Consider the following 16,433-nt stretch of genomic DNA (forward strand, 5'->3'; position numbering starts at 1 on the left):
GACCTCTCTCTCTCTCTCTCTCTCTCCATACAAGCCGGCACACCGGCCCTGTAATTACTATGCCCGTGTGGCAGTACACATTTCCCTCTGTATTGCACCCTTGGAGTGCATATCTGTACGTTCGACTGAGGGGTAGTTCACACAATATATACAAGGTCTTGTGGGGTATAGAGAAATGTTCTTTTGCTGTCGTGGGCATTTGTATAGAGGTCTGGTACAGATGGTGTTCCCTGTCAAGGGTGTCGTTTGTATAGACTGAATTCTATACGCATTTAACTTACCGTGGATGTGGCTGTCACCTTGACAATAGCTGCTACCAGGCTCACCGAGGCCTGGCCATTCTAAGTAAAAAATGTTCTCTGGAATGTTACAGGCGACCGGTTGGGTGTGTTCGTAGAAACAAATCTACGGCTTTTACCTATACCTATGTAAGGATCATATGATGAGACTGTCATGATGGATCTGTAATCGCCTTCTGGTCAGAAACTTACGTATAGTAGATGAAAAGCATCGAAGAAAGAAGTGATCCGATCCCATGTGTGTGGAATATTTGGCAGTCTCAGCCTCATGATGGTCCTACGACCAAATCACCTTTCTCGACAGTTAGAAACTATTCTATGGGAAATAATAATGATCCATAGAAATAGTCCAGAGCATCGCTATCTAATCATATACCATCTATCTCTTCCTATAGTTTGCTATGTGTGGAGACGTTCTTCGTTCTTCGGGAAAAGAGGAGGAGTTCTCAGAATATCCTCCTCTCCCTTGCCAACCCTGATAGAAAACATGAGGATGGAAAGACATAGCGTATCAGGTCACAATCTGATTGCATATTATGAACATCTTCTAGGGACACACTCTCCAAGCACGGCATTCCGTTCGCTGTGTTCGCATTCGTCTCCAACCGGTTACTCCTAATTCAAACGAGTATAAGATAAATTTGCCATTGTACTGCATGATTTCTTACAACAGAGCTCTTCATCTTGTTAAGGATGCGTTTGCTATTCTCAAAATGCACAGTTCATGATTTTAGAACTTATCTATCGATATGTGGATCATAAAGTGAATCGCGAAGTTGTATTTACGTGTGTGTGTGTGTGTGTGTGTGTGTGTGTGTGTGTGTGTGTGTGTGTGTGTGTGGGATATAGCAAAGACAAGGACGTGGCAGCACTTGTCGGCTGCTGCTGCGGTAGTTGCTAGGTATATATACAGGGTACGAGGCGGGGGTGAGACAGACCCTTGCTCTACCTTACCACCATGTACACGCGCTCAGCCCTGCTGGTCCTTTTGGTCGCTGTAGCGGCTAGTGGGAACATTCCAGACTTCCTAGCCCCTGGCCAGTGTCCTACCATCGGGAATTCGAAGCGATGGGCTGAGCAATCTCGCCACCTCGGCAACGTGAGTTTTTCCTCTCGGTTTTCAAACGAGTATCCGGGGGAACCAACAGGTATGTTTTGAGAGCTAAAACTCCTAGAGATGCTATTCGTTTAGATATTCATTCATTCAAGGTGGTAGAACCAATAACGTCATTTTCAAAACAAAATTTGATGCGACCGATTCTGTGAATGGAATGATAAGGATGATGTAAATTGAGAGTCTTTCCTTGATACCTTAGATATCTGATGAAATTGAATCCTGAAGGTAATTTGTAGAGTATTTACACATGGAATTAGTGCTTGGGAACGATAAAAAAAACATCATACACACACACAAAAAAAGCTTTCAGCTAAGAAAGATTGCATGTAGTGGCTAGAGATTATATTCAACGTGGCTAAAGATAATTCTTGACTTCGCCAGAGGTGATCTGCATCTGTGACCAGACAGATTCTCATTTCATGTAGAATTCCATTTCCAAGACATGAAACGCGGAAGCCAGTTGAATTAGGCTTTTGGATTTTCTTTACGATGAAACGATTTATTTTTCTAATGCCTTCCAAGTCAAAGTTTCTAAGTATTAGTGAGTTAAATATGCTTTTTCTTTACATTATAGACTGAGTGTGTCTTAGAATTACCTTTAAAAGCTCAAGAAATTGTTAGGGATTTTTGACTTGACCGATGTGAGTAGCTTAATGTTGATAGATCTTAAGACCAAAGAACTAATCAACAAACAATTCCATATATATATATATATATATATATATATATATATATATATATATATATATATATATATATATATATATATATATATATATATATATATATATATTCCTAGCGCTCTCTTCATAACATGCATTTCTAGTCTCGTAGTCCTTGCAATTACATCACAGAGAACTTATAGTAATGACGCTACGTTATGCATCGTATTTACGAAGGCCAAAGATATACACATGCCACCCCAGTTGATGCCCTTGGCTACGACTGAGATCGCCGCTATAATCGCTCTTGTGATAATGAATAAATACGCATGCAAATGAATAGCAGCAGCCAGGACACGAGTGAATCAAAGATTTCTCCTCTTCCTCCATGGCGGTGTCTCTTTTCCTTTCCTCACTTCCAGCTAATCTATTGGTAGCTGAACATAGTGTGGTAAAGGCAGACTATTCAACGTGGCTTTCTGTATTTCAGTTTTCAGGAACGTGGTACACCTTTGCCCTTACGCAAAACCCACTTCAGGAGACTGGAGAATGTGTTCGTACCGAATATACATATGGTAAGAGATCTCATTGTATGATTTAATTCTTGCCTTCTTTGTCTATCATGAAGTATAACGCTGGTGATAAAACTCACGTGTGCTCTGTCTTAACTAATGAAAGAAAATGATAATCATAAAGCCAGGTATGTATTTGGCTAACGATCGTAATGCATATCTACTCTGTATTGATGCAAGTCTGAGAGAAGGGTGTGTGTGTAAGAGGCTCATCTTCATTGCAGACGGGGCACAGTTCCACCTTGCCTCCACGGGCGTCAATGCCAAGGGTCGTCACTTTAGCATCAGCGGGAGTGTGTATCCCAACCCAAAAGGTGAACCACATCTGAACCTCGACATTGATGGTTGTAAGTAATCGTTGTTTACTCTCGTAAAACCCTTTATATTACTCTCGTTAATTCCTTTATGTTAGTCTCGTTAATTCCTTTATGTTACTCTCGTTAATCCCTTTATGTAACGCGTAAATTACTTGTATTACTCGTAAATCCCTCATGTTACCCTTATAGATCACTTATGTTACTATCGTAAATCCCTTATGCTACTCTCGTAAATCCCTTTACGTTACTCTCGTAAATCCCTTTATGCTACTCACGTTAATTTCTCACGTTGCTCTCGTAAATCAGAGAAAATGTGAGGCAAATGACCTACAATCATTTTGATTCATTTCTTGAAATACAGAAACGTATTGGGTACACGAACACTACCTATCTTCAGTCAAATTGATTATGATACAACACAATATGAAGAGCAAAATAGAAATGAATCACAATCCTGAAGTGTTTCAAAAATGAGAGTGGTTTGTGTGTGTGTGTGTGTGTGTGTGTGATATTCTACTATACAGGATATGTAATTGTAGATGAACGTGGGTATTATTTTTCACTGAAGGATTTTCCACACCGACAAGAATAACATTTCTTCCCCCAACCCCACAAACAGCTTTCTCTGTGCCTCACTACGTCCTGGACACAGACTACAAGAACTACGCCTGCGTCTACTCCTGCGTCGACTTCAGGTTTGGTCGCTACACCGATATTGCCCTGGTCTTAGGCCGGTATCCCTACCTGACCAGCGATTTCGTCAGAAAGTGTGATGCTGCCTTCGACAGCATCAACATTGACAGAACGCGGTTTACCAAGGTTCACCAGGGACACCCTTGTCTCTACGACGCTCAGAATACTTTCTGAGAAAATGTTTCCTTCTTGTAATTTCTGTACAAGCAGATAGACGATATTTAGTATAATTCTGAGCATCTCAGACATTAGGATTGCTTGAGGACCTGAATGCAAATGTGAGCGCATCATCAGACGACACTGTTTTTTCTTTTTTTTTATCTCTCACAGTTGACTTTAGATAAATGAGATATCTGACAGATTTACATGAGTAATATAAACAGAAATATATACAAGTATCTTTTTATGCTTTCTTTTACTAAATCCTACCAACTCTCTGAAAAAATGCGAGAATTTCTGTGAACTTCATGAAAGAGGGTATTGGAAAATGGAAAATTAATCATCTAATGAAATAGGAATACTTTGTTTCCAAACTTAAGTGTATTTGTGTGAGTTTGGAATGTGACTTACGAGTATACACTTTCCTTTAAGTTACTGTATACCTAAGTACCCGTAATACAGGTGAGTACATCAGGTCAGAATACTACTGCAGATCATGCATTGCGTACCGAATGGTCGTGGCCAATGAAAAGACCAGAAATATGGTCATGGCTAGTGAATATGATGGAAATATGGACGTGGCAAGTAAATGTGATGAAAATATGGATGTGGCTAGTGAATATGATGTAATCAACAGTACACCGATCTTTGTAGGATGTTAAACAAACCCAGTAACAGAACAGAACACCTTTTTTATTTCAGAAATGGCGTACGGGGTCAACATGACTCGCAAACCAGTATAACCATCAATTACCAGCGTAGGGACCGCTCTCTGAGCATTTAATAGTCTCATTATGGCCCTTAGGATATGAAAAAAAAAAAAAAAAACGGTAGAATCGACCATGAGGTTTGCTGTTGGAAACAAACATGTTCAGCAAAGGAAAGCGAAAGACCCATGGACATTTGGGTCCTATTGAGTCTGTCTGTGATAGAAAAAATCAGGGGAGGAGAACAGAAGAAAAGAGATGTCCGAATGAGACACACCTTCAAACCTGATGTAGCCATGAAAGTGGAAAGGTAAAGGCTATCGTGGACGTGAAGTATTGACAGAGTGTATTTCCAAATAGATCAGTGATGTTGCCACCACTTACTCCTGCAGCTATAGATCATACAGGCTAGAAAGCCGTACTGTAGGCAATCATCTGCTTTAGATAGGAGGAAGAGGAGGAGGAGGAGGAGGAAGAAGAGGTAGAGGAGGAGGAGGAGGAGGAAGAGGAAAAGAAGGAGGAGGAGCAGACAGCGTTGGAGTGTGAGGTGCCCACGGTGATGCGGGTGGGTGTAGTAGAGGCGCAGTGGAGGTGTCTCGCTCCTACTCCTCCCAACTCGTACTATAAATATGTCAGACTGCTATACTCAGCCACCTGTTGGGAGGCGCACGCCTTTATCTCTCCTTTCCGACTGTTGTTTATAGTTGTTTGTGAACGACGGGATGTGAATGGCGCCAAGATTGCCTCCGTTGGTTAAGTCATAAGTTTATATTCAAGTGATTGATGTTAGATGGCGAAGATTGCCTAGTTACATGAACTGTGCTCGAGAGAAATATGACCCTGTGAAACATCATTTGCTCTCAAGCTGATTAAATGCTTTTATCAACGAGATATATGTCCCTTACTCCAGTCTAAACTCATGTCAGTGACGTATTCAAAACTAGGGACCCAAATGATAAAGAGATGCCATATACAATAGTGTTGAAAACGATATCAAAACCGTTGCGTTTCATGGTAAGTTTATCATCATTTTTTTCATCCATCTAATTTGGAGAACTACTTAACCTCCCCTCCCCCCCCCCCCCCCCATCCCCTCTTCACCTTGCTGTTAGGCAATGAAAAAATAAAGACTCAAAGGTCCTCACCATCTGTGCGAAGATCCTGTCTGACGAGTGTTGGGCGAGGAGGACTTAACCATTCAACCTACTGGGAATTTAGCGAACGTGTCACTTATTTCTTGAAGATCTTCCATCATCTCCAGTCTATATATGACCTCTGGATATTACAAGACACGACCTCTATCTCAGTATTCAGACATATCAGTGTAATGCCTGTGAATAAGAATTGCAGAAATGGTATTAAAGAAATCTATTCATGTCAACACGTCTGTTAACATATACATACACTGGAAAAGATCACAATTGAGCTCGTGATCTAGAAAATTACTTCTACTCCACGGGGGAAATGAAACACTATAACTTCCCAAGTGCACTTTCGTGTAATGATCACATCATCAGGGGAGATACAAGAAATTGATATTCTTTCTTATGTTCTTTCATTTTCTCTGTATCCATTTACCATTAGGTGGGTGCTCAAACACCAGTTGTCCGAAATTATCCAATTTTTTCAATGAACCTTTCGCCTTCACGGAGGACATCACCAGGAATCTACAAAAAAGAGAAAAAACTGCGTCACAAAACTTGGATATGAAATGTAAAACGTAAACAGAATGTATATAACAAACACACTTGGACAAAAACACGCGGTGCATAGCGCCTAAAAAGTGAGAGAAAACACAGAAAGTGATATAAATAAACAATATCATGATATTGTTTCTTATATACATTTTGTTATATACATTTTGTTTGCGTTATACATTCTATACCCAAGTTCTGCGACGCAGTATCTTAACCTTTTTTTTTGTAGATTCTTGATGATGCCTCCGTGAAGGTGAAAGCTTAATTGAAATAAAATGGATAATTTTGGATAATTGGTGTTTGAGTACCCACCTAATGGCAGAATGATAATGAGCAAATCAGAAAAAATGAAGAAATTTAATTTCTCTAATAATGCTGTTGCATTCAATTATATATATATATATATATATATATATATATATATATATATATATATATATATATATATATATATATATATATATATATATATATATATATATATATATATATATATATATATATATATATTCATAATGGACACCACACGGACCGGTTTGTTCCGGCTTGGCTCTGGACAGGGAGCCATCTCGTTTCGTTGCATTATACATGACAGCTATGGAGTGGGTAGGAGCTAACGAGGCTATTCTTTGTCTGCTCCTGACAGTAAGTTGCTGACGCTAAAGCAGTGAACAAATTTAAAGAATATATATATATATATATATATATATATATATATATATATATATATATATATATATTTTTTTTTTTTTTTTTTTTTTTCTTATTATTATTATTATTTTGCTTTGTCGCTGTCTCCCGCGTTTGCGAAGTAGCGCAAGGAAACAAACGAAAGAAATGGCCCAACCCACCCCCATACACATGTATATACATACACGTCCACACACGCAAATATACATACCTATACATCTCAATGTACACATATATATACACACACAGACACATACATATATACACATGCACACAATTCACACTGTCTGCCTTCATTCATTTCCATCGCCACCTCGCCACACATGGAATAACATCCCCCTCCCCTCATGTGTGCGAGGTAGCGCTAGGAAAAGACAACAAAGGCCCCATTCGTTCACACTCAGTCTCATATATATATATGTATATATATATATATATATATATATATATATATATATATATATATATATATATATATATATATATATATATATATATATATATATATATATATATATATATATATATATATATATATATATATATATGTATATATATATATATATATATATATATATATATATATATATATATATATATATATACATATATATATATATATATATATATATATATATATATATATATATACATATATATATATATATATATATATATATATATATATATATATATATATATATATATATATATATATCCTTTCGTATTGCATCAGGGATTTGATACTGGCTAACAAAAACAAATTGTTCTTGTAATCTTGATTGTTTCTACCAATATCCCCGCTGTGTTTGCCATCAGATTAGATTCTCCTGTACTCCATCTCATACCATCAACTCCCTGTTTCTAAAGGAGTGAGATCTCTTGGTAAGATTCCACTCCTATGACCCCGAAGGAACCTCATGGAAACGACACAATCCTTATGTAACTCCTTTACCCAAAGGGAATTGTGTAACCTTCCAGACACGACAATATTCCTCCTCCCACACTCCTCAGGTATATATTAAGCGAGACCGACTCCACTTGCGTAAGGAATTATATCTAACTCAGATTTGATGCGTTTATGTTTAACTGCAAAAGTGCTGGTCTCTTTGTATCTATATAGGAAATAATTGTATCCCCTGAAAAATATAAAGAACAGAAAATTATCACTGAGGGAAAATGGGAATAAGTCTCTTTTGACCCAAATCATCGCAGTAACTCTAGTTCGCGGTGGAACATTTCTGAAAACCTTACTCGGTAAATGTATTGTTCCGGGGGTGAAAGATGGTGGCTGCTTGAGGAAACATCTCTCTTCCCCTGGTGTGAAAAGTCTATGTTACTAATCGATCAGATGAACAACATTAATTGCAATGTTGGAATGAATTCCAAGCAATCCTTGGCGTTCCCCAGGGCGCTGTCCTATCATCTATTCTCTTTCATCTCTCCATAAATAATCTGATCTCTTCAAGACTTGGTCCTATTTTCTCTTACACTGATATTGATTTTTCCTTCTTCACTCTTACACTCTTTCTCGTACCGATCACATCTCTCTAAATAGGGAACTGTGCACTGTTTTGGAATGGGAAAGTAGAAAACTGGCTAACTGGTTAAATTCACTTGTGCTTAAGCAATTTCTAAATGTGACTTGCTTCCTTCTGATCCATTTTAGATCACCATTGGTTATTCCTGTGGTAGCATAAACATGTTGGGTCATAATCATATCCACCACTCTGTCCTAGAAATCCACGTAATTTCAGAATTACACAAACCGTTTCCTAAACCGTAGGTGGTGTGGCATAGGAGGAGTGAACATTTCTCCTGCGTGCAACAGCTTCGTATCAACGGGGACCTTAATGTGACCAGTGCTGAGCATTTCTCTCGTACTTGAGGTGGCCTCTCCTCCACATTCTTCTTTTTTTTTTTTTTTTAACCAGGATAGAAATTTGAGGACCTTCCATTTCATTTATTTTCTGGACACACCGTCTCTCTCTCTCTCTCTCTCTCTCTCTCTCTCTCTCTCTCTCTCTCTCTCTCTCTCTCTCTCTCTCTCTCTCTCTCTCTCTCTCTCTCTCTCTCTCTCTCTCTGTTCGCCTTGATGCTGCTGCTCTCTCCCTGTTCTACAGGCATCACTGGGGCTCCACTGCTCTTGTGAGTTGTCTGCATACGTCCCCATCACGATGGCTTAGACCCGTCACTCGTGTCTGAACGCTGCTGCTGTTTCCCATAGTTCCTGTGTGGGCATCAACCACATGAGGATTGACCGTTGTGATAATTCCTTCTTTCCCCCTCGTACAGCGAATCTGTGGAATTCCCTTCCCTCTGTTATCTTTCCCTCTATCTACAGCCTTCGAAGCGTCAGGTTTACAAAAACCTGGCGAGCTCTGATCAACAAATATCTAAATTATTTTTCTTCTCTTTACCTTTCACTCAAGATGGCCATGACTGGTCACGTCGCCGGTCGCTAAATAAATGTCTACTTAAAAATCCTGATAACTATTAAACAACTTATTGTTTATCCGCTTAAAAAAAAAGACTAAACGATAGCAAGTCATTCACCAATTAAGTAAAGCTGTTCACACAGCACGTTCGGGTGGTTAGATTCTCATGGACCGCAGGCTAGGAAGCAATATAGAGTATGATTTGAGGGATCACTACTTATCTAAGTCCCTCTAGTGTCCTTGTCGGGGATTATATTCGATGGTCCACAACGCGGGAAGTAAGTTACTCCTTAAATATGTCCTTCATGAATTTTCTGACGACTTAGATGTGCGTTAATTAAAGGCTATTGTCGTTGGCTGATACGGGTATTATCCTCCTTTTTGTGAGTGTGTTTGTTTACCAAAATATCTAAGGTGACTTGGTATCAGAAACCTCTACTTTGTGTGTATGGGTAATAAGCAAAAACGATATATGACTCCCAGTCAATCTTCAGTCATTGAACCTTAGACGAATGATAAGTTATGTGTTCTCTGTCTATAATTCATAAGTTTGTCTTAGACTAATGGAGGAGAAGAAACAGAGAACAGAAGGCAACCTACGGCATGTTGGGTGAGTGATGAAACCAGCTCAAGGACGCGAATCAGGAGAGTGGAAAGCGTACCTAAGGAGAAATTAACAACTTCACAAAAAGTCGTTTTTTGAGTCCTCCATTATCTTCGTTCTGCTGTCTATGCCCATGACGACCAGAAGCGTAGGCACTGTGTCTTATACGTCATGATGAGGGTGTGAGGGGTAGGAGGAGAGGGGAAAAGGGAGATAGACTGAGAGAAAATCGCTGATTACACAGATCTTTTTTAAGCTGGTTGAGGGTGAGACGAAGAATGAAAAGAAGAAAGTGAAGATAAAGTAAGGGAACATAAGGAAGTTGTAAGGTGTAAAGTGGAGAAAGTTTACTTTTTTTATTGAAGTGAATGATTGCTTTTCTTGGTTACGTATATCAAAATAATTTTAGCATATTAGGCATCAGTGTGTGTGTGTGTGTGTGTGTGTGTGTGTGTGTGTGTGTGTGTAATCATCTCTTTGTGCTGTACGTGTAGGAATTTTTACACGCGTGTGTGTGAGTGTGTTGACTTACAAAAACAGTAGCTGTGTTAGGCGAAGAAGTGTTCATTTCGTATAGTGATATCGAGTTGTGTTTCTCTTAGGGTTCTGAGGTTCTGAGAGAACCGCGTTCCAGTTTTGAGTTCCACTCCAGATTTCGCAGAGACACAATTCGTACCTTCGTTTCGGCCATATATTTGTGCTCTGTCTCGGTAACTCGTGCCAGATGGCTTGACGGGAGGTTGTAGATAGTATATTCTGCCATAAGTCTGTCCTATTTCCTCTCAATAACTTGTGCCAATTGGCGTCACGTGAGGCTATTGATGATATCTTCTTTTTCCAGTATCTTGAGTGTATGGGCGTTCCTCCCCCGTCAGTAACCAAAAACTGTCCCGTTTTGTGCACCTTCTTTTCCCCCCCCCAGCACGACCGTACGTAATTTGGAGAGCAAGTGAGTGGATAGATGGCAGGAGGATGGATAGATGGCAGGAGGGTAGATAGATGGTAGAGGCATGATAGGGACTGAGGAAGTACCTTCATCAAGGAAGGCTAGTGGACTTGACGAGAGGAAGTTTTTGTCTCAACGGGAAGTGCCAGGGGCCGCGCAGGCTTGCGAGCAATTACTTTCCCTCGTATTTTTTTCTTCTCTTCTCTACCTGGTCCATTCCTGAACCTCGTTATGTCAGAACATGACCTAGCACACTGTAGGTCTTCTGGTGCTGCTGTGTAGGTCTTCTGGTGCTGCATTGTAGGTCCTCTGGTGCTGCATTGTAGATCCTCTGGTGCTGCATTGTAGATCCTCTGGTGGTGCACTGTAAGTCTTCTAGTGTAACGCTGTAGATCTTTTGGTGTTGCATTAATATGTGATTCTAAGTTTCAGTCGCCTTGACTCGTATTGTATTCTAGTATTGCAGTGTAGGTCGTCTTGTAAGTCGTGTGGCGCTGCATTACTTTCCCTCATGTCAATACGTGATCATAGGTTTCAGTCTCCTTCAGGGCACAGTTGTGTGCGTGTTTGGTATACGTATTAGATGTCTATGTTCCCGCGGAGGGAGGTCGTCTGTTGCCTAAGTGATAAACAGTATTGGGGAGAATATACTACCTTGTAGGAGCCAGTTTCCGCAATGGAGATTATTAGTGCAGCGGCCGGCTGTAAATTGATTAAAGGATCTATGTAATGGTCTCTCGATGATTTCTGGCGATCCCTGTTGTCGCATTTTACAAATGGAGGCCGCTCAACCACGCCTCCTTCATCTTTCCTGTCCCACCTCTTCCAAGAACCCTGTCCCACCCTAACAGTCAGATAACCTTCCTCACTAAGACCTTCATTAGGCCAACATATTTCTTCATGGAAGCTCCTGAGTGTCGAGTATCTTTGGTTCTGCCAACAGCTGATCTTCAGCGAGGTAAGTCAGCCATAAAGAGGCTATGAGGGTACTACGTCAGTTCCTTAATTAAGGAAGTATAGTAGTGTCGATGACTAACGAGAGGCCAGGTTGCAGCAGTCCATAATGGAGGCCATTCAGCCACACCTAGTGTTCTTTTTTTGGTTCGAGTTCTCCCATACCTCAAGCCCCCATCTGTGATACCGTAACTCCATACCTAATCCGTCACTCAACCCTCCTCACTCAAGTCAAATCAGCCACAGGAAGTGTCAGCGCAAATTGTGAGACGCAGAATATTTATATATATATATATATATATATATATATATATATATATATATATATATATATATATATATATACATATATATATATATATAGATATATATATATATATTCTTTTTTTTTGGGGGGGGGGATTAGTCCCCTACCCCGGAATGCAGCTGTCAGTGTTGGTGACCGGGTTCGAACCTTTTAAGTTCGAATCCTGGTCGTGAAATTCAGTCAGCAGCGAACCCAGCTGCTTATTCTACCTTCGGGACTGGTCGATATATATATATATATATATATATATATATATATATATATATATATATATATATATATATATATATATATATATATCTTCTTTCTTTTCTTTCAAACTATTCGCCATTTCCCGCATTAGCGAGGTAGCGTTAAGAACAGAGGACTGGGCCTTTGAGGGAATACCCTCACCTGGCCCAATTCTCTGTTCCTTCTTTTGGAAAAAAAAAAAAACGAGAGGGGAGGATTTCCAGCCCCCCGCTCCCTCCCCTTTTAGTCGCCTTCTACGACACGCAGGGAATACGTGGGAAGTATTCTTAATCCCCTATCCCCAGGGATAATATATACATATATATATATATATGTATATGTATATATATATATATATATATATATGTATATATATATATTGGAAAGGATCACAGTTTTGCGCGTGATCAAGATATTCCTATGAGTCCACGGGGAAAATGAAACACGAAAAGTTCCCAAGTGCACTTTCGTGTAATAATCACGCAATTTGGTAAACATGTGATTGTCTCTTCGATGTATATCAACTGACTGTTGTATTTCTCTCTTATGTCTCCCCTGATGATGTGATTATTACACGAAAGTGCACTTGGGAACTTTTCGTGTTTCATTTTCCCCGTGGACTCATAGGAATATATATATATATATATATATATATATATATATATATATATATATATATATATATATATATATATATATATATATATATAGATGATTACGGTATTCAGCTGCCCGCAAAACAAAACAAAAAAAATCTCCCAGAAAATGATAAGGGTCAGAGTGTCAGCTCTCATGTTTTGCCCAATATTATACTTGATCTTAAAGGTCCATAATAATTAATTCTAGCTCATTAAGAAACTACACAGATCTCTTGATTTTCTATATGTATTCTAATGGATTCTAATATTCTAATGGATTCTTGATACGTGTATTTTTTTTTTTTGTATTTCAATATCTTCATAAAAATACATTACTGTATATCTGTATATAATTTATGCAACGACTCGTTTTCCTTTCTCGTTATCCTGTTTTCCTCTCTGTCCTCTGTGACTCTTCTCTCTGTCTATCCACCTGTCTATTATGTCTCTGGTAGGTAATAGGTGGTAGGGCAGCCACCGACCAGCCAGCCATCGACCAGACAGACAGCCACCGACCAGTTCACCATCCTGGCTGCTGCTGGCTGGCACGGTCTGACACAACGGTGCAGATAGCCAGCACTACTTTGTGTGGCTGTCTAGTTGCATTCCTTTGATCCAGGAAGCTATCTTTAAGTCCTGTCTCACCCACACGTGGGATGCTGCCTTTCACTCCACAGACGTACGATATCTTCGTAACTCTACTGTACATTTTCCTGTGGTGAACAGCGTTAAGCCTCCTAGTTTTGCTTCTGGCCAAATCTCGTCGTATGTTCTCGTAACTGCTCGATAGCTCTGCGTAGGAAGTGATATATTTTCATTCGTAATAGTTAGAGGAATTAATTTGGAATGAATAGAAACATGCAATCACTAATTTACATATTTTCTTTTCATTTAAGGTTCTACTAAAACCTCTAACTATATATGATACCCTTCGTATATCTTACTGATCTGCTAAATGCAACCACATTTTTTCATTATCTTGTCTTTATAACTAGCTGAGGATATTCGAAAACTAGTTTTCAGGAAATGATTAATTTCTTTTTCACAGCCAATGAATACGATCTAGAATTTGCAAGTTTTGGATCTCAGTGGTATAATTGTTGCTACAGTTTTAAATCCTGTTAATCTACATGACATTTTGTGGAAGACGGTCTGTTTTTCTTAGGTTTTAAGTGATTCGTGGGAATATAGAGGGGTTATGCCATAAATATACGTTTTCTTTGAATTAGATATTTTTTCTCTAGAAGAATGTATTTAGGATATACTAATGAAAATAAGAATAGTACATTGCTACTTGCGGTCAATAGTCCATTTCTTATTTCTCATGTCTTCTGTAGCGTTTGATGTAGATTCAAATTCATCACTCACTTTTCTTCTTCTTCTCTTGACAGTGAAAGATAGTTCCAGAGGAGTAAGATTCGACGAGTAGGCATGATAACAATGGAGCAGTGAAAGGGACGCGAGTGTCTGGTTGGCTTCATTTCCCCCTGATCGCTGAACGAGAAGAGACACCTAACACGATGCTAGCCATACTCTAACGGCCAAGTTGTACGCCTACAAATAACAGGATATCTAAAGCTAAGAAAGAACCTGTGTCTAATTGGTCAGTCTTGTACTGAAGCAATATATACAGAGAGAGAGAACTAGGAAAGATAATGGATGAAGGGTGATAGGGGAGGATTGAAATTGAGAGGTTTCGTACACGAGAGAAGCAGTAAAAAAAAAAAAAAAGAGACGCATCTATCCATTGATAACAAAGTTTCTGAGTAATATCTTGTGTAGTATTCCTACGATGTTAGATATCAGATATATATTACACCTTGCATATTTTTTTGGAAAGAGATGCATTCAACAGTTCTTCTCCACAACTTGCTGCAACAGAAGACTTCCCCAAACCAAACGGTCTTTCTCACATTATCTGACGAATAGACCTCTCATCCGTCTATCAGCATATATATTTTTTCTATATCCTTCTATTGAGCAATTATCATAAAAGTTATCACTCCGTCTTCTTGTATCTCTCTCTCTTATCTTTTGTTTACGAGCTTATCATAAAATGAAACAGGCAGTAATCACAATTACACATGCTGATAACAAAACTTTAATTCAATTGCAATAGTTCGGCCAGAGTTCCTCGTAACTGCCATTTTTTATGAGGCAGTGAGCCCAAAACTGCATGGATCTAGATTATTCAGATTTCATTTAATGTATAAAGTTTTAATTGGAAGTTTGTGAACACATTAAGCAAGGGACATTTACAAAAAAAGGAAAGGTAAATGGTGCAAGGCGAATTAACCTAGTATTTCTCAGAGATTTGCGTTATAAACTGGAAGTGTATGTTTTGTTGTGTTGGCTCACCATCAAGGGGCACGCACCATCCCATTTTCCATGATTGATGAAGTGGAGAACCTAGCTACTGTTGCTCAAGTTTAGCACCACGATTATATACAACAGTTCCAAATAGAAACTATATACAAAGTTTGTACCACATGCACGTATGACCCCTAACCAGATACTGTTTTCTTTATACTCATAATGGAGAGAAACCCATTTTCTTTTCCTTTTTTCCGCATTCCTCACTCCATCATTTTCTATGATATGAATAGAAAATTCGTCCGACGTGTCCAAATCACTGAACAACCACAACGATAGACCATAATTCCAGCATCTGTCAGGAGTTTTTGGGGGCTGCCGACAGGAAGGTGCAGAAGGCCCGAAGTTTAAAATTTATCACGTAACCCTTGCCGGAGTTGGAGTGGCGGCGGCAGTCCTCCGAGAGAGAGAGAGAGAGAGAGAGAGAGAGAGAGAGAGAGAGAGAGAGAGAGAGAGAGAGAGAGAGAGAGAGAGAGAGTAAGCAAAATGACCAATCGTCTCCCTCGTACCCCCGACGTGTGAGGAGGAATACCATTCCATCTCGAGTGTTTGTCGAACGTGACGACGCGGAATCCTCGCTGATGCTGCTCTCGTGGTTGAAGAAGCTGCCATACACACTGCACTCTCGAGGACGATGATCGCACCAATCGACCCATCAAGTGCGACAAAGGGACAGAGGGAGATGGCTTCTTTGCCGATCATATATCACCTGGGATCTTTCGGCCTGCCTTGTGGATGTGTGATGCTTGATGAATCAGCCAAGATCGTATACCTGTCTGTGTTCTGATCCCTCCGGGTCCTGTGTGAAACCCAAGGCACAGACCACAGAGGGAAGGGTGTGGACGAGCTGCCATGAATATACATATGAACGGATCCTGTGGCATCTGCTTCCTGCAGGTAAATGTAACGTCTGCTTCCTGCAGGCAAATGTAACGTTTAAGTTACTGTCTGGCCTGCTGGGTTCTGCATGCTTCCAACAAGCAGTGATGGTGACGCATAGTCTGGTCTTTTGGGGGCGCCTGCTTCCTT

General features: G+C 39.5%; 1 protein-coding gene across 1 annotated transcript; it reads left to right on the plus strand.

Annotated features, from left to right (window-relative positions):
* The first annotated feature begins 1,219 nt into the window (after positions 1-1,219).
* LOC139766922 (crustacyanin-C1 subunit-like) lies at positions 1,220-4,064 on the plus strand. The gene is made up of 4 exons (XM_071695962.1): positions 1,220-1,398; positions 2,569-2,653; positions 2,875-2,997; positions 3,587-4,064. Exons 1-4 carry the CDS (start codon positions 1,258-1,260, stop codon positions 3,832-3,834), a joined length of 597 nt encoding a protein of 198 aa, XP_071552063.1. The 5' UTR covers positions 1,220-1,257; the 3' UTR covers positions 3,835-4,064.
* The last annotated feature ends 12,369 nt before the right edge of the window (positions 4,065-16,433 follow it).

The sequence above is a fragment of the Panulirus ornatus genome, chromosome 58 (assembly GCF_036320965.1).
Source record: "Panulirus ornatus isolate Po-2019 chromosome 58, ASM3632096v1, whole genome shotgun sequence".
Classification (NCBI taxonomy): domain Eukaryota; kingdom Metazoa; phylum Arthropoda; class Malacostraca; order Decapoda; family Palinuridae; genus Panulirus; species Panulirus ornatus.

Coding starts and splice junctions, on each gene's coding strand:
- LOC139766922 (XM_071695962.1), top strand. CDS start 1,258: ATGTACACGCGCTCAGCCCTGCTGGTCCTTTTGGTCGCTGTAGCGGCT. Junction 2,654..2,874: donor TCGTACCGAATATACATATG/GTAAGAGATCTC, acceptor TCTTCATTGCAG/ACGGGGCACAGTTCCACCTT. Junction 2,998..3,586: donor GAACCTCGACATTGATGGTT/GTAAGTAATCGT, acceptor CCCCACAAACAG/CTTTCTCTGTGCCTCACTAC.